Raw genomic sequence first — 19,105 nt, 5'->3', positions numbered from 1 at the left:
AGTCGATTGCGTATCCATGCAGAAGTAAAAATTACAAAAGTGAGCAAATTTACTAGTTATTGACCAATAAGATCATAGATATTTTAGTAAATTCGCTCACTTTTGTCATTTTCACTATGGCTTAAGGGCTTTCTACAATGAGATATTAGTAATAAATCAAAAGTCAGAAGCAAGAAATTGACCAATCACAGTCAAATCACAGAAGAATAATCGATTGTGATTAGTCAATTTCTTACTTTTGACTTCTAATTTATTACTAATATCTTATTGTAGAAGGCCCTTTAATCTGCACATGAACGAGTGGTGTTTCCGAACGTAGCCAACGTAGCTTTCGATAACTTTATACATTAGTGTGTATATACACGGGGTGTTTTAGAGTGTTTTCGAACGTAACCTGACAACTTCTGAGTTCTATAAGAGGTGGATTTAATAACCGATTGTGAAATGTGACAAGTTTTTGTTCTACATCAATGAGTCTAATGAACAAATATATATAGATTAAACATAAATGATTCAAATTTTCGCTAAAAGTAGTTCTGAAGTTGGTTCTGCTGATTTTGGATAAAGTATATGAATTCAATTATTCAGTACAGTACGGAGTTGAGTCAGTTCTAATGTACATATGTATTCATATGTTCAGTGACGTTTTATCAGCGTTTATCTCATCTGTTGGAATAATGACAATTTAAAAAGTATTTCTGTTGCACTAATTTTATAGTTTCTTGTTTTATTGAAGCACTATATTACATTCTAACATTGGGCTTTTGTTTACATAAACAATAAATTTAATTTTAACATTAATGAGACATGTAAGCTATACAACAGAATTTGAGAAAGATACGTACAACTATAATATATTTGATGACATGTTTAATGTCATTGTAATATAAATAAGGATAATTTTGTGCAATACAGAAAAAAAACAATGATTGATATCTTATCAAATAATACTATATATGAGTCTAAGCTAATGTTACATCAGACAATTTGTGAAGTATTATTATTATAGACAAGACAAGACAAGATTGTGTGGTACGTGTTCTTAGAAATATTTATTTAACTTTTTATAATTATAAGTGTTGCAAGATAAAAAATATTGTTATAAATGGAAATTTATAAAACATGCAAGATTGATAAAATTCTTAATTACAGATAAATTTATAAAGATATAGTTAATATAGATTTACACAATGCCAAGTTCGTATTTATATGCTATTAACAATGAAGGACGTGTATTCGGACTGTCCACAACTGGCAATATGTGGCGTGAATTTATGTATTTAGGATTAGAATTTAAACAATTATCAGCTGTACCACATTTTATGTGGGCCATTGGTGGTGATCGACAAGTGTATGTTCATGTTCATGGTTTAGATGTACCAATCAGAATTAAAGAAGAAACTTATGAAAATGAGGTATATAATAAAACTTGTGTTTTGCAATTATGTAACAATAAATTGTTATAAATAAATATAATGAACAAATAAAGGAACATTATATTGATACTAATAATTACAGCGGTGGTTACCTTTGGAAGGATTTTCTGGAAGATTGCTTCCAACTGACAGATATAACTTTTCAAATCAAGATGGTACAGTAGATCGTAGCAGAGATAAAGTAAAATTGCCATCAATGGCATGGCAATGGGAAGATGACTGGCAAATAGAAACAACACTAGATGGTCAACCGTTAGACCATGATGTAAATATCAAAATCTAATGTATTTATATAAATAAGATGCAATGTATTTATATAAAAGACATATGTATATATATATTTTTTTTATTCTATGTGATATTCTACAATTAATGTCTATAAACATTTATCTTTAATTAATTTCTCTTCTAGTAAATATATGTACTCACCTGCGTGTCTACACACACACATATGTATATGTAACAATATATATACGTGGGTGGTTCGCTAAGGTAAATTTCTACGAAATGGTGCTAATTTATTTAATTATATGACGCCTAGAAAGTTCTTCTCTTCAAACATTTTCAGATCAAATTCCAGCCAGAAGTGTGTTTACATTTGGTAGTCATTTGAAACAAGCGATTTAGCAGTTGTCATAAAAATGGAAAAAATGGGAAAATTACATGAATTAGGCTTCGAATTGATTCCTCGTTCATTCTATTCTCCAGATTTGATTTTGTGCGACTTCTTTCTGTTCTCAGATTTAAAAATCTGCCAGTTTTTGTCATTTTTATGACAACTACTAAATTGTTCGCTTTAAACGACTTCCAAACGTGAACAACGCGTCACTTCTAGCTGAAATTTGATCTGAAAGGATTTGAAGAGTGGAACTTTCAAAGCGCGTCATGTAATTAAATGGATTGTGGCACTATCTCATAAAAAAAATTTACCAAACTTATCAAACCACCCACGTATATTGTTTTTAAAAAAATTAAAAATTTGTACACAACTTGTTTTATGTTTTAATGTGCATGCTGAAATATAAGTTTGTTTAAATTTGGTGTATTTTTTACACTTTATTTAATTTAACATACAAAGTTACTATTTTTAATAATATTAATATTCGTATTCCTTTGCTCTCTATAAATGTTTTGTTTTTCATAAGATTTTGTTTATATATAGATTTGTTATCAGTTGCTCTTCCTACACAACCAAAAAGACTTATGATCATAGAGAATCTGATATTTTGATAGGGATGGACGTATGCAATTGATTTTCCAGCTACTTACACCACAAAAAAACAGTGGAAATCCTGTGTAAGAAGGCGCAAATGGGTTCGTTATCGAAGATACAGTGCTATGAACTCATGGTGTGCTATTGCGCCTCTTCATAAAGATCCGACGAAGGTAGAAACACACCAATATCTCTATACATGCAAAAATATGATCAATTTTATAATTTAACTGAAAACATTATTTGTGTGTGATATAAATATATCGAGACTTTTCAGGAACCATTCATCGATGTAGCTGTGGGTGGAAATCAGATGCCTGGAGGTAGCTCTGGAAGTTTAGTAGTCTGGGCGGTAACCGCTCACGGAAGGGTATAATTTTTAACATATAAATGTTTGCGTGGACAGTGATTAAAATGTTTTGAGTATTTCAAACCTACTATAAATTATTTTTAGGTAATGTTTCGCGTTGGAACAAGTACAACTTGTCCCGAAGGACAAAGGTGGAGTTCTATTAAGTTGGCAAGTGGTCACGAAGTATCTCAGATCAGTGTTGGAGTAACCGGTCTTGTTTGGGCTGTTCTTATGACAGGCAAAGCATTGGTTCGTACTGGAGTAACGAGAGATAATCCAATGGGTAAACAAATATGATACATTAGAAAAACTGTTATAAACAAATCTACTGATAGTTATATATATTGAAGGTGACGATTGGACGGAAGTAGATCCGCCGCAAAAAGATTTGAAATTGATACAAGTCAGCGTAGGAACTGATGCCGTATGGGCCATAACGCATGACGGTGGAGTGTGGTTTCGAAAGGGCGTTCAAGGCGAGATAAGCGGTGTTTGCGAACAACTGGCTACCGGAACTGGATGGGTGGAAATGTTAAGCAAAATGACATTAGTGTCTGTTGCACCAAATGACCAGGTAATCATATAAAAACTTTTATATGCAATAAAACATTGCGTATTATCGGATAATTTGTAAGTTTTATTGCCACCTCATATTTTAAATACTTCAAAGGTTTGGGCTATCGGTTACGAGGATCGGTGTTTGTATTATCGTGCCGGTATTACGCGTTCTGAATTAACGGGAAAACGATGGAAATTGATAAACGCGCCGCTTCAATTGAGCCGTGCGAGCAGTAGCGCTAGTTTGTCATCCAGCAACAGACACAGTACCTGCGGCACGCCGCAGCAGCAGCGTCATCAGAGCTGGAGTTCTTTGGTAGAAATAATTAATTTTTATATCATATATTACACGTCTACTTATCCACTACTTGTACTATTAAACTGTTTTTTTTTTTTTTTTTTTTTTATAGAATCTCGTCCTCACAGTACTAGTGACGGTACAACGTTAATCAGAGAATGGGAAGAACAATCGCGTTCGGCGCCAACACCTACTTCTTTGAAATTATGGCAACGTACTGGCGACAACATGTCCGCAAAAAATACTCAACAAACATCTTTTCAAGATATATATTTAAACGAAGAGAAACAGAGGTGAAAATAACAAACACGGCGCTTGTAAAATATCACAACGATGATTATAAGATTTAACGAAATTTAAAATATAACTTTTATGTTACAGACTTGCACGGTCTGTAGATACGAGTGATCTGAATGAAGCGAGTGTTGCTAACATAACTATATCTAACGAGTCTCTAACAAAAAGTGGAGAATCAATAGTCGTCTCGGGAAAAGGCATGAGTAGTACTGTAAAGGTACGTGAACATTTTTAGAATTAATTAAAAAGTTTATATAAAATATTAAATTTTCTCACACAAATTGATATAATATATCGAAGATTTGTAATAAATTATTTCTTCTGACAGATTAATCCCGCCGCTTGGAGCCCAATTCATTCTGTTGGTTCTATGGTAGGCGTTGAAGCGCATCCGGAAACAGACGGAAGCGTATTTGATCCGGATTTAACTGGCGATTCCGGAGTGTATGGCGAAGACGAAAGCGCGGGGATAGTGTATTGGACTGAATGCGAAGTATTATGGTATAAAGTGGAAGCTGGAGCGTGCTTCGTCGATCCAACAAACCCACCGAAATGGTATTATAATATTTATAATAATAGTATTTACAGAATGATATTATATTTATTATTATTTTTATTTATAGAAATCTTTGAAAGGATATTTAATATTAGAATATAAAACATTGTAATTGCAGCAGATTTAAGAGTGATTTTGATTAAATTGTATATAGGATCGCAGATGGCAATGGCACGACACACGGAGAAACGGGAGAATCGTGGAGAATCTATATTTTGGATGAACTAAAAGCAAGATTAAAGAACATAACACTTGATCCTTTGATAGTTTATGAAAAAGCAGTCGAAAAGTAAGTAAATTATATGAAGTTGAGATCAATAAAATATTTTTGTTTTTATATAAAACAATCTTTTATTCAACATGAAAATCTGATTTAGATCGTCTTGGGTGAAAACAGGCGACGCTAAATGTAAGATAAAAAACGGCAGCTTATACGAAGATTGTAAGATCGAATTGGAATGGATAAGTAGCGACACTGGATCGTTAGACTCTGGGACTTTAATCATTTTAAATTCGGACGGAGTGACAAGTATAGTGCGTTGATCGCGAAATCGTAAAAAAAAAAAAAAAAACATTTATCAATTAGTAAGCCTAATGTTCGTAAACAATGAAAATATTTACTTGCAGATACAATTTCCTGTCTCGGAGATTACGTGTGTTGCTTGCTGCAGCGAGCCGGGTAATCCGAGGATAGCGGTTCACACTCCCAAATTAAGTCGCTCAAAGGTAATTCGGTTACAATTCGCGAGCGATACGGAAATGGAAGACTGGTTGGCACATTTAACTTTAGGTAGGAATTTGAACGAACAAAGTAACAAAACGAAAATCAACATGTGAGAATGATTTTCTTTCAGTATCTTGCCAGATGAACAATGTGTACGGTAAGCCTGGTCCAAATTCAATTTGGACTACAACCGCACTAGGTGACGTTTATGTGTTCGATCCTGCAATCGCGGAGGTAAAAAGACACTTAACTATTATACTATTAAAAATAAACAGGAAGGAATTTTTCTTTCCTATTCGAGTTTCATTATATATGCGTAGGAGTGTCAATTATCTGAAAATGGATATGTACAAGAGATGGATGTCGCCGGTAAGGAATTACCATTTGAAAGTATATTGCAAAATGGTTTTGGATATGGTAGCACTTTAAAAATTACCGTATACGTTCACGATGACGCTGATAGGTAAGTTAGGCAAATTTGTAGAGTGTATGTAATATTTTTTTTGTATACAAAGTGTGTTAAGATTTAACATAGTTTACTTGTACATGTGTAAATAAAATGTTAAAAGTATAGTTTTGTTTTAGGCTGTCCTTTAATTTGGTTTGCTACACTACAATATTCGTAAAGCAAAAGTCTGTAACCGATAGCCACGACGTGGCTTTGCATTTAAATCCGAGACTCAAGGAAGGTATTATCGTACGAAACACATATCAGAACGGTCAGTGGGGCGATGAAGAACGAAATGGCGGTAGTCCGTTAAAGGCAGGCTGTGACTTGACGCTGTATATCGTTTGCGAGGAACGCGGTTATAGAATTTACATTAATAATAATGAATATACTTTTTATAGTCATCGGATACCTCCGCAAAGCATCACGCATTTACGCATCAAGGGATTGCTGACCTTGTGCAGTATTAAATATACATCCACGTCTGTAAGTATTTTTTATGTGATTATTTTTTAAGTATTTGATCGTTTATCAAGCATAAGTACGATTAGTTTTGTGTAAAGGTGTAATGAGGTGTATTTTGTTGTTTGAATTTTTCGCAGGTAATTATCGAACCTAGCACGATGTTTTGGAGACAGATTGGTGGACACTTGAGGAAAGTCGAAACATGTTCCACAGGTATCACTTGGGGCATTGGCTATGACAATACCGCTTGGGTTTATACAGGCGGTTGGGGAGGTGCATTTCTCAAAGGTATTCTATTTTTATAACATAAGATTTGCTATATATTTTTTGCAAAGAAGATAGAAATTACGATTGATTAAACAGGTCTGGGAACTAGTAACACTGGAATAAATACAATGGTAGATACTCACAATTATTATGTGTATGAAAACCAACGTTGGAATCCAGTAACCGGATATACTGCGCATGGACTTCCAACGGATCGTTACATGTGGAGCGATGCGTCGGGACGGCACAAATGTACACGAGAACATACGAAGTTATTGTCGATGCATTGGCATTGGGTAAGTAACAACAACAAGTTTTAAAATTCTCTCTCGTATTCTTTAATGAAACATGTCTTTTTTATAAATCTTTTTATGAAACTCACTGACATATTAAAACACTCCCTGAAGGTGTCAGATTGGATTGTTGATTTTCACACACCCGGTGGCGTGGACCGAGACGGATGGCAATACGCTACTGATTTTCCGTCACAGTATCACGGCAAAAAACAATTCACCGATTACGTTCGAAGAAGACGATGGTTCAGAAGATGTCAATTGACAACTAGCGGACCTTGGCAAGAATTGGGAAATACCAAACTCATCGCTGTGTCTTTATACGTACGTCATTTAATATTTCTCTCTTTCTTTCTTTCTCAACTTTAATAATTATTTGAAAAGAATATATCTTACATATTTGTGAGTGAGTGTAAAAATTTGATGGATTTGTGATAGAAAACTGGATATCTCTAGTAATTTTATAAAAAATGATTCATTTTATTAAAAACGATTTATTTGGTTTTATTAAAACCGATTTTCATTCTATCGAGTGCAACAGCAAAAGATAATAAAAAACAATTCAGTAAAGATTACTTGGTAAAGTAGATGAATTTCATAAAATTAAACTTGTGATCCATATCACAAAATCCATCAAATTTTTACACTTATCCAGTATTTTTCACTCAATTAGGCGACTGGGAAACCTGGCACAGATGCTCCTATTTATGTCTGGGCAATTGCTGCAAATGGCGAGGCTTTATTCAGGCGAGGTGTTTCAGAATCTTGTCCGTTGGTACGATTACTTAAATATTCTTATACCAAAGTAGATATTTGATATATATGTACGAGTAATATATATTTCACATATTTTATTAAATAGGGAGTATCGTGGGAGCACATACCAAGCGATCAGCCTTTAATTGATATATCATGCGGTCCATGTGGAGAAGTCTGGGCTGTTGGAAAGAACGGTTCTTCCTGTTGGAGATTAGGGATCAGCGCAGCCAAACCAACTGGTACAAAGTTTATAAAATATCATTGTGAATAGAATATATCAGTTATTACATATTTATTATTAGAAATTACCCAATAATTAAACATTTTCAAAATATTTAATGTTCGATATTCGATGTTGTAATTTACGCAGTATGCGTTATTCCGTATTTCTAGCCATATATGAACATTGGGAGAGATTCATCTAGTGCCTCGGTAGCCGAATTGGGAAGGCGCCTGCACGGAATGCGGGAAATCCGGGTTCGACTCCTGGCCGAGGTGTCTTTTTCACAATAGAGTTTTTGATTTCTATGGGGGGAAGGGATAATCTGAGTATTTTACATATTTATGATGCAAAACAGGCATCCTGTATGAATTTTTGAATTAAATTTAATTCGAATTTTGACGTATATTAATTTACACGATTTAGAGAATAATATCTAATTTTTTCGCAACATTTTTTAAAAATTATATAGAGGGGTAAACGGGGATTTTTCATATACGTGATGCAAAATAGTATCCTATATGAATTTAGGAATTGAAATTTCAATTCAAACTCACGTGTAAAAATTTACACAAAAAGAAACATATAGATGTATATATATTCCGCAACAAACATCCAACGTAAGGCTCTCATGACCGTTTAAATTTTGCATTATTTTTTATGTTGAACATAGGAATACAATGGCAGAATGTTGAACCACCTTCGGGTGCTCAGCTGAAACAAATTTCAGTAGGATTTAACGTTGTGTGGGCCTTAGATACAATGGGTAAATTGTCGGTGCGTCGAGAAGTACAATCGAATGTTTTTCCTGAGGGAACTTACTGGCAAACCTTGCCCGCTATGCCAAACGATCCTATTCATATAGGTATTAAATGCTCTTCTCTGCAAATTGCTATCGAGTATATTGTTAATATTTCTTAAAATTACATCCATATTCATATTTGTAGACATGTCAGTGGCAAATGCCAAACAAGGATTTCGACATATATCTGTTTCGAGAGAACAGGGACAGATCTGGGCGACTTCAGGAGCCGGCATTATCTGCCGAAGAATCGGTATTACACATGAAAACCCAGCTGGAACTGGATGGGTAACTGGCATAGGGGTACGTTACACTTTCTCGTAATATAACACTTAATATATTATTAGAAAATATTTAAGTTTTATTTAATATATTTTTTTTCTAACAGGCAAACTGGCAAAGTATAACTCTTGGAGGACTTGTAAATAAAACCAAATAATCTGTACTGCAATCATTTTAAAATCGCCTATATAGTAATATAAAGTAAGTAATAATTCTCTTGTGATTGCTTTGTAAGATACTGCATTGTGTTGTACTGTATATACTTACACATGCGTGTACGAACACAGACACATCAATCTACAATCCATGTCGTACTATATTGCCAGTCTCTTTGTGGTCAACAATTACGCACTAAATTACTTAACATTATCGATATTAAGAATACTTTCCTGAGTATCATATATATTATATACGTTGATAATGTTAAGTGATTTACAAAGTATTATAAATTATATATACATACATGTATAATATCTAATTTAGAGAATATATTATACTATTTTAAGTTCTTATTTGCATTATCAAATGCTTACGTGATAAAATAATAATATATAACGTATTTGTTTGTTGTATCTAATAGTTTTAGAATAGTCGCACCAAACTCGCATTCTGCTATTGTAGACATTGAAAAATAATATATATAAAATTTTATATATAATAGATCTGTGCTTCTCTAAACAAACTTCAAAATAGGTTTAATGTTTAAAATGCAACTTTTTTAATTTTACTTTTTGTGTGATAAGCAAGTAAGAAAAACGAGTTTGATAAGGCTATTCTGGAATGTGAAAAATAACAATCACATGATGATCACAACAAACCTGTGACTAGAAAAATAGCGCGCAAAAGCTATACGTATAAAATTAAAAGTACTATTTTGTGATATACACATTCCAATGATCATGATAAATTTCTATAATATTTAAAGAGTTGCTTTTACTTTTTTACTTTATTTTTTTTATAATCTACAACGTTATAAATATTAAATCCGTTATATACACATAAATCACACATTGCTCGAATATTGGTGAAGTCTTTTGACATGTGTGCGACATGTTATTGATTTTACTAATATTTAGAGTTTCTCTCGCACACATTTAAATAAAAACAATTTTATTGTAAAGAAACGTTATATTTAAAGGTAGTACTTAATCTCCCTGTAAAATGAAAAGTATTCTGTACCAAATATTGTTCAGTGATTTGTTTTTTGCTTTCATTAATGTAAAGCGCATATGTACACATGTTACTTCTATTTTATAAATAATTATCACAATAAAATGTGCTTTTATTATAACGCACTATACTTATTATCGATATTATTATTATAATATGTATATTCTTANCACTATATATAAATACTATATATTTATTTATATTATATACGTATTTTCTTTTTTTAATAAGTTTTGTATACACATATACACACAAACGTAACTCTATCAAACAAAACCTTATTAAAAAAAGAATATACAATATTATATTTGTGTTTCTGATAGAGACAAAACACATTATTTAAAGATTAAAAAAAACATAAATATTTAATGCAAATAAAATCCTTATTTAAAGATTAATTCTAAATTAATTACAATACGTAATGTTAATAAAAATTACCCACTAAAAATTTAAAAAATACATTTCATGTTAGATAATAAATATTTAAAAACAGTGTTTTACATCAATCAATAGAATTCAAATCGCGCTACAAATGCAAAACATTCTATATTTAATGAAAAATGAAGATTAAATGATGTTTTGAATAAATTGTGTAACACAAATTAGACCGTATCCGCACAGACATCCATCCATCCATCCAGACATCCATTAGACATCTATTAGATGTCGACGTCTAATAGACGTCTAATGGAGATTTTGTTCCGTGTGGGTATCCACCAATGATTTGTAAAAGTAAACTGTAAAAGTTTTTGTAAAATCTCAATTTTTTCTACAATTTGTGTTTAAAACAAAATTGTTTAAAATGCCGATACTATTCTAAACTTCCCGTACGATTCTACTTTTTCTAATTTTTTGCGTTGTACTTTATTTCGTTTTCCTTGTTCACTGTGCGTAATTCCATAGAAACCATAAATGCAGAAACCTGAATGAACACAAAAAATAGGTACTTCCAATTCAGACATTTTGGCAAAACTTTGAAATCTTGAAATAGTTCTTCTAAGACTCACCAATTAATAACCAAACGCCAAATCTAATCCAAGTAAAGACGTCTAATTGGAACATTAAATATACATTTATAAAAATACTGAGACATGGAATAAGTGGAACAAGAGGTACCTATAGAATTCATAACAATTGTATAAAATTAATAAATTCTTGGATGTTACTATATGTAACGATACAATGAAAATACGTTATACGCTCACATATTCTTACCTTGAAAGATAATTCAGTCTTTTGTGACGGTTGCCTACCAATCGCTGCTAAGTTCAATAAAAGTACAATAACTAGTACAAGTAATATCACACACACTAACACGTTTCCTGCAATTACTTGCGCGCCCATGTTAGTAATCAGAAAGATAATGATGCATATAATGACACCTGTAATAATTAAATTTTCTAGTTTTTTAACATTCTCATAAAGATTACTTGTTATGAAAAAATCTATATTGTATAAAAATATAATGTTTATATTGTTAATACACAGCTCGCGTATATACTATTATATATATATACATATATATATATACTATTATATACTATTTATATAAAAACTCACACGGAAGAAAAGCAGGAGGAAGGAAGAAGAACATAAAGTTTACATGGGAAGGAAAGGAAATCGAGGAGGTGAAAGAATTCAGCTACCTCGGATACACTTTGCAAAAGAATAATGGAGACGAAGCACACATAAANAACATAAGAAAAAAAGCAATAGCTGTTTTAGGAAAGGTATGGAGTATAGGAGAAAGAAATTTCAAGGACAACTGGAAAAAAAGAATGTACCTGTTTGAAGTCTTGGTAGAGAGCATTATGATGTATGGAGTAGAGATATGGGGCTGGAAGGAATATAAAGAAATNGAAAGTATACAAGGAAAGTATATAAAATGGACACTAAAACTGGACCAGACAACCCCTAACCACATGCTGTTTTTAGAAACAAAAAGAAACAAAATAGCAACCAAGTCAGGAATAAGAGCTGTAAAGTATGAAGAAAAAATAATGAAAAGTAGAGGAAATGAACTGATGAAAGAGTGTATAAGAGTAAAAAACAAATTCAGCTCTGAAATAAGGATAAATAATATAGGTAAAAAAAGTGAAAGATGGAAAAATNCAAGAAAAAAATATTTTGAGGAAAAGGGATGGTCGACGGAATTCTATAATCGTAAAATAGAAAACGGAAGCGGAATTTGGATTGATTTAGAAGAAATAAGTAAATGCATAGAAAGACAAAAATGGGAAGAGAAAATAGAAAAATCCAGTTTTGCAAAAGAATTTAGATATTTGGTACCAGAAGCAATGGAAAAGCCGGAATATCTAAAGAAAGAGAACAATAAGAAAGGAGCTATGGAAATGAAGGCAAGATTCAGACTAGGAACCGAAACGAGAGCAAACAAATACTGGGAAATAGAAGAGAATAGGATGTGTAGACTATGCAGAAAAGAGGAAGAGACNCTTCAACATGTCTTTGAGAAGTGTGAATTCACGGGAGAAAAACGCGAAAGCTGGATACAGCAAATAACTGGAGCGCGTGCGCTGGCAAGAATGTGGAGCATAATATGGAAAAGGAGAAGAAAGGATGAAAACATATATAGTGTGGATAATGTAATGTAATGTAAATAATGTACAGAGCATCTAGTGTGACGCATGCACTAACACAAACACTTGTACTGAGCAAAATGTATATAACACAAATGTTAATAAAGCAATATTTATTATAAAAACTCACATAATAAACCAATACTGATATTCGCGATTCTACTAGAGAGCTCCGTCGGTTCCTTTTGATTATGCAAATTAAACAACTCCTTAAACATGTTTACAGGCGTGAATTGATAATTTATCGGTATTGTAGCGGTGGCATCTTCGTTCTGATATCTATAAAGACCTATTTGTGTGTATTTGATAATTCCTTCGATGATTCATTCGGAAAACATTTACAAGTGCAAGCCGATATGTTACCTCAATATTGAAACGCTTATCGCCACTATTGTATACGCAAGTAAAGTGCCAATAGACATCATGTCGATCAACTGTTGCAGATTAAAGATGAGCGTCATAAGACCTAGAGAACAAAGGGCGATTTCTATCAGTTGTATTAATTGAAATAAATACGTTTCAAGGATGTCCTACATATTCGTATCTCGTTATTTGTTGTTTCGAATTGTTGTGCGCATCTCGTAAGTTTTTATATACCGATTAGGAGGCCGGAGAGCACTGTGCCGTACACAGGTGTCATCGTCTTGGGGTTCACCTTAGAAAGAAATTTGAACACCAATCCGTCGCTCCCCATGGCATATAGCACACGCGGTAAGGGAAACATCGCGCCTAGGAGACTGGTGCACAGCGCAAATATCGCGCCTATATTGACGATCCATTTGATGGCCGGCCAGCCGATCTCGTCGAACACGTGCGGAAACGGAGCGTCCGCGTCCTACGCAAATATTTTTATCTTGCATTCACATTCTTACAAAAAAAAAAAAAACAAAAGATCAAAAAGTTTTCTAATTGTTCTCGCGTTACTTTTAAAATCGTGAAAACGACACCTGAGCGTAATAAGGCAGCATCATCGTCAAAACCGTAGAAATACTGAAGTACGCCACGAATACAATGATTAAAGAAAACACGATTGCCAGCGGGATATGACGCTGAGGATTCTTCGCTTCCTCGCCGGTGGTAGCGACTCCGTCAAATCCTACAAATCCGTAGAAACATTTTGCCGCTCCGATCATCACTCCGCCGATACCAAACGGCATGAATCCACCCGTTCCGCCGTCAGTTACGGAGCTCGGAATGTCCGCCGGTGCGATCGACCAGTTTGCCGGATCCGCTGCGAAGACCAACAAATCGAAAATTACGATCGGAAAAAACTACGATGCTAATAGACTTGAGAAAAAACAATTTACCTTTCAATGATCCCGCGACAATCACGATTGTTATAGTTAATATGTTTATAACGGTGAACACATTGTTTAACATCGACGATTCCTTTACCCCCACACATAGTAACGCCACCAGCAGCATGACCATGCCGAAGGCGAAGAAATCCGGATATTCCGACAGAAAGGTAACGTTAATGGGCATAAGAGAGCGCATGGTGTCGCGAATAGAGTATCCTATCAGCGCGTCGATATAATTGCTGAGACCTCGGGCGACGCTTGCCGTACCTGATGTGAAAAAATTAAATTGCGAGTGCTGCAGTTATCCGTGACATATCGTAAATCAGAGAGCGTTCGTTCTTTTCACTTTTTTTCTTTTTTAGTTTCTCGCACACTCTCACCTATTACGTATTCCAAAATTAAATTCCATCCAATCACAAAGGCGATGAACTCGCCTACTGTTACGTAACTATAAACATATGCCGAGCCGGCTTTCGGGACTCTCGATGCGAATTCCGCATAACACATGCCTGCAACGAACAAGTACATTGATATATACACATATATATATATATATATAGTGTATGTATATTATTATTTAGTTACATTTTTTATCTTATATTTTTTACAAGTGTTTGTTTGAATTTTTGCGCAATTCAATATGACGTTTTTAAGATAATAAATATCTTAAATAAATTGCGCGATATCTCTTACCTGCAAGTGCGGACGCAACGGCGGCTATGAGAAATGAGATACAAACGGCCGGTCCGGCGGTCTCTTTCGCTACGCTTCCGGCAAGGACATAAACGCCTAAACCGAGGGTCGCGCCCACACCGAGTGCAGTTAAATCAAACAAACCGAGAACTCGTGCCAGTTTTTTGTTCTTTTCTCCTGCATCGTTCTCCTCCACACGTCTTCGCGACAAGGCTTTCCACAGTCGACTCGTCATATTCCACAGTCGACTCGTCATATCGACCTGATTCTCTCTTCACCTGTGTAACAACATTATTTCATGCTGTTTATTATTGCATAGTAAACAAAACGTAATAACAAACGATACTAAAACGTAATTAAAAACAAAAAAAAAAAAAACGAGTTTTGCGTTTTTTTTATCGAGCGCACATACAAAGCTTGAATCTATTACGAATGCAACTGTGCTAATAAATAAAATGTAAAGAAAGAGAATACGTTTATCAGATAGTTTGTATCTTGTGCAAAATCTCACAGATACACATAAGACGTTTTATTAGAAGTATCTCCTTTCATCGATAAATTATTGCACGATCATATTCTTGCAAAACTGATTTCTTGCGGAACGTTGTGCAACCGCGCAGCAATCAGCTATCGAAGAAACCATCCAGATAACAGAAGAAACGAAAGGAATTAAGATAATTATACATGTTTGATAAATATAAGTAATATGTATATATGCAAGTGCTCTCTACCGTACGGTCTTTACATTTTTACAGTACGGTATTATACATTTGTTAAACTTGTGAGATGTGTTTAATTTTAATTTTTCGGCATTTTAGCTTGATGTAAAATATAATCAAGTGAATTTTTTTTTAACGAAATTTGCAGAAGAATTCAATTTTGCAGAGTTGCACAAATTCTGCGTTAAACATTCTATTTTACTGCCATAGGCACTTTCGACCTTGATGTCACTTTCTCTCTCCGTTCACTTATTCTCCTCGTACATATTCACTCCACTTCATTTTTGCATGCAAGAGCTTCACGCATGTATGTATGTAAGTAGGCGCGGAATTTATTTCTTAGACTATTCTATCTAGAAAAAAAATCAAACTACGCCGTTGTTATATGGTTATTAATTAATAACAACGGTATATATATCGTTGTGGTTAGAAACTGATTTGAAAACACAGCAGTTGTGTTATGATCTAACTTATCATTCCTTACTTTCAACAAACATTAAGGATTCTCTTCATCAAGCTGAAATCTTCTTATAAGCGCTATAAAAAAACGCTCAACCTGGTTAATTTAGTCATTATCAGATTTCACGATCATTTATCCTAATAGAAAAATTAAAACCCATCAAGAGGTAATACGTTAGGAAGAAGTGTTTCCTCAACGACGCGTTAAAAAACACACTCATTAAGTAGTAGTCAAACAATGGACATCGCGTAAATATATCACCGGTATTGTGATACATGAAAATGTGTTGACATCTTCCTGTAGAAACAAGCCTGCAACACTGTCTTTCTCGATCTTACAAAAAGAAGAACGTACGTGTACAATACTCACACGTTTGAATTAAATAACGCGAAATAATAACATAAATAACACATAAAACAGAAAACTAAAACTACTTGAAATAGAATTACAGTGATGTAACACATTTTAATTACAAGTCGACAGATTGCATTCGTATCTTATCTCTTCGCATTCCGTTATATCCAAGTTACAAATGTGCATTGAAGTTAAATATTATTTCTCAAATAGCTGCATATTTTTCTTTCATTTAACACAACGCGTGCGTAAAAATACATATAAGCAAAAATAGAGCGCATGTGTGATTTTGACGCGAGTATTATGTTGAGGAAAGAAATATAAGCCTTTTAATAAAGACATATAATAATTCCGACAAGGATAATTTTTTTTATCAAGTCAAACAACGTTCCGTTCTTACTTTCATTGCGCATTTGCAATCGTTTCAAATGCAATGTTTCAATCGAGACAAGTATTTGTTAGCTCTCTGTCTCCTGTTGCTCGATATCGCCTTAAAAAAAATCATCCGCTCATATTACTCTAATCACGCAAGCCGATTAAATTACGGTAAAAGTAAATGTATTATTTAGATTAAAGTTAGATTTCAGATTGTGTGATCACGGCGCGAAAGCTCAGATATCTCTCTCGGACAGGAATTCCAATGAATTTTTTTTCGTGGAAAAAAAAGCGATATACTGTTCAAGGTAAACCGTTAACATTAAGATAGAAAGAAATCGAACGATGTTTTACTAAACTTGCGATTTTACTAAATGATACGTTGTCTTTATCTAAGAGGAAAGTTCTCGATAGTGTGAACAGTTATTTAATGAAATATACGACGTGTCATTAAAAAAACCTCCGCAGCAAAAGTAATCCATAGCAATCTGCGGGATAGTCTCGGCTAATCAAACGCGTTTTACTTACAATTTAATTCCTGAACAACATTGTTGATTCGTTTTACGATACTTCATATCGTTAGCGTTGAAACGCAACAAGAACCGTGCGCGCAATAAATTTCGAATTATCTTCAAAGTTTACAAATTTTCTCAATTACATGTTGTTTCTCAAATAATCATTGACAATTACGTTACATGTAAAATTACTAATGATTTGCACGATTGTAAAAATTCAGACAAACGTTCTCCGGAAGTCATTACGCCTAGTTTTTATAGCTCGATCGTTTTTTTGTAACTTCTTTATCGGGAACGCTGAACGGGCCTTGAAGTTATTTAACGTTCGCCAATACAATGAATAACTAACTACTCGTGGCGTGTCCGACAAAAAAAAAAAAGAATATTTGTAACAGCACATTTTGCCATTTAAAATCCGCTTGGATATTTGATCAACTTTTACTCTATATAGAATTTTTATTTATTGCAAGGTTAAGAACAATCTATTCGATTAAGTAAATAAAAAATGATAAAATCTTTACCTATAAATATCTGCTAATTATGATTTTATATAATTGTTATATAAGTATTTTTTCAAAGAATAACTTTATCAGTTTCTGAGAAACCTTAATAAGATAAGCATTACAGTAAATAATTAATTAGTAGATAATTAAGCACAAATTAACAAATACGACAGTATAATTTCAAACAGAAACGCATAAGATATTTACAACCATCTTGTGTAAGAATAAATTCGTGTATTATTAAATACACGTCAAACAAAAAAAAAAAAAAAAAACGAGAAGCTTTCAAAGATATACTAAAATAAATAAACAGAGAGAGAGAGAGAGAGAGAGAGAGAGATAAGAAACAATCCTGACGAGACATTGTGTCTACTGCAGTGCTACTTTTTCTGTCTTAAGTATTCTTCAATTTATAATTGCCAGTTGTAATACATAGTACAAAAGATATAAAAGATTTCTTTCAGTAAAGAATGATAACAAGATAACGGCGGTTATATGTGTAATAAACACTTGTACTCTCCGATTTAAGTAAACAAAACAATTATCTGTATTAATTTATTAAAATATATAAAGCTATATTTATTTATTTATTTATTAAAATTATAATCGCAGTGGATTGAAAGAGAGAGACAAGTATCTTATTTTAATCGTACATATCTACACAGATACATACATGCAAATATATAATTGTGACTGTCATTGATAACGCCTGCTTTAATCTATATTGCTTATTGTGAAAATTATCGAGAATACAAGAAAAAAGAATGTTGTTCCCAGAAAGAGAGATACAACATTGTGTATCATAAAATTACTGATCAGGAAAAAAAATTATTGCAAATTATTGCAAATTTTAAGTATTTTTTTGTCATTGATCGTGAATCTATTTTCAAGTTCTACACACACACACACACAAAGTATGTGTACACATATACGGTATTTCGCGTGCTAGAAAAATTTTACATTTTATGCACAGCTCCAAATAAATGGATTTGATTTTATAATTTTCAAAATTTATACCACTTCAGAAATCAGATTGTGATTATTCCGCACCACTTACGAAACATTTGTAAGATATTCACGCGGCATGTGATCTCGGTCACGGTAAAGCTTTTTGAAATAGCACAGCGAGTAAAACGAGATAAAAGAAACTCGTATTGTGACACGAGACGAATGTTGAAATGTATACATAATAAAAGAATAATTATACAATTTGATGTAAATAAACTCACCTGACTTGAGATATGTGCAAAGGCATAAATATTAACACGAATCGAATAAGTTTTTGTCGTTTGTCCGCTAAACTCGATCAACATAGGACAGATAATGCGAGTTAAATTGCGAATGCATTAAACAACCATTCGCGTCGGCAGACAGATCGCAAATTAATAAACGTATTCTGCGTAATCTCACGATGTTCACTTTCCACCTGTCTAGGCGGTAATAAGCTT

General features: G+C 33.2%; 2 protein-coding genes across 3 annotated transcripts; one reads left to right on the top strand and one right to left on the bottom strand.

The window, feature by feature from the left end:
• Window positions 1-374: 374 nt before the first annotated feature.
• Window positions 375-10,281, top strand: LOC109864134 (tectonin beta-propeller repeat-containing protein). Its single transcript, XM_020445050.1, has 25 exons — window positions 375-1,032; window positions 1,153-1,415; window positions 1,519-1,701; window positions 2,670-2,822; window positions 2,927-3,019; window positions 3,104-3,284; window positions 3,352-3,575; window positions 3,672-3,874; window positions 3,971-4,150; window positions 4,239-4,371; window positions 4,483-4,709; window positions 4,865-4,999; window positions 5,088-5,244; window positions 5,338-5,500; window positions 5,565-5,668; window positions 5,755-5,897; window positions 6,020-6,368; window positions 6,485-6,635; window positions 6,711-6,910; window positions 7,022-7,231; window positions 7,581-7,682; window positions 7,770-7,905; window positions 8,560-8,751; window positions 8,834-8,991; window positions 9,077-10,281. The coding sequence occupies exons 2-25, from the start codon at window positions 1,191-1,193 to the stop codon at window positions 9,125-9,127; spliced, it is 4,053 nt and encodes a 1,350-aa protein (XP_020300639.1). The 5' UTR covers window positions 375-1,032; window positions 1,153-1,190; the 3' UTR covers window positions 9,128-10,281.
• Window positions 10,282-10,557: 276 nt separating this feature from the next.
• On the bottom strand, window positions 10,558-19,102 carry LOC109864115 (high affinity cationic amino acid transporter 1). 2 transcript variants are annotated; one of them, XM_020445028.1, is made up of 11 exons: window positions 18,887-19,102; window positions 14,732-15,009; window positions 14,419-14,547; window positions 14,045-14,305; window positions 13,685-13,968; window positions 13,335-13,572; window positions 13,101-13,203; window positions 12,868-13,016; window positions 11,356-11,522; window positions 11,148-11,256; window positions 10,558-11,062 (listed from the first exon to the last, which is right to left on the bottom strand). In XM_020445028.1, exons 2-11 carry the CDS (start codon window positions 14,985-14,987, stop codon window positions 10,938-10,940), a joined length of 1,821 nt encoding a protein of 606 aa, XP_020300617.1. In that variant the 5' UTR covers window positions 14,988-15,009; window positions 18,887-19,102; the 3' UTR covers window positions 10,558-10,937. The 2 variants fall into 2 exon arrangements, with proteins under 2 accessions (XP_020300617.1, XP_020300618.1); XM_020445029.1 differs by lacking the exon at window positions 18,887-19,102 and adding an exon at window positions 15,144-15,165.
• Between the last annotated feature and the right edge of the window lie 3 nt (window positions 19,103-19,105).

The sequence above is a fragment of the Pseudomyrmex gracilis genome, unplaced genomic scaffold (genome assembly GCF_002006095.1).
Source record: "Pseudomyrmex gracilis isolate BER0280 unplaced genomic scaffold, ASM200609v1 scaffold_17, whole genome shotgun sequence".
Classification (NCBI taxonomy): domain Eukaryota; kingdom Metazoa; phylum Arthropoda; class Insecta; order Hymenoptera; family Formicidae; genus Pseudomyrmex; species Pseudomyrmex gracilis.
This window is presented reverse-complemented; position numbering and strand designations above follow the sequence as displayed.

What these genes read in the sequence shown, in the direction of transcription:
- LOC109864134 (XM_020445050.1), top strand. Translation starts at nt 1,191, where the DNA reads ATGCCAAGTTCGTATTTATATGCTATTAACAATGAAGGACGTGTATTC. An exon ending in GTTCACGATGACGCTGATAG is followed by an intron (nt 5,898 to 6,019) that starts GTAAGTTAGGCA and finishes GTTTTGTTTTAG; the next exon opens with GCTGTCCTTTAATTTGGTTT. An exon ending in GATGGGTAACTGGCATAGGG is followed by an intron (nt 8,992 to 9,076) that starts GTACGTTACACT and finishes TTTTTCTAACAG; the next exon opens with GCAAACTGGCAAAGTATAAC.
- LOC109864115 (XM_020445028.1), bottom strand. Translation starts at nt 14,987, where the DNA reads ATGACGAGTCGACTGTGGAATATGACGAGTCGACTGTGGAAAGCCTTG. An exon ending in AATTTTGGAATACGTAATAG is followed by an intron (nt 14,306 to 14,418) that starts GTGAGAGTGTGC and finishes TTTTCACATCAG; the next exon opens with GTACGGCAAGCGTCGCCCGA. An exon ending in AGACTGAATTATCTTTCAAG is followed by an intron (nt 11,257 to 11,355) that starts GTAAGAATATGT and finishes TGAATTCTATAG; the next exon opens with GTACCTCTTGTTCCACTTAT.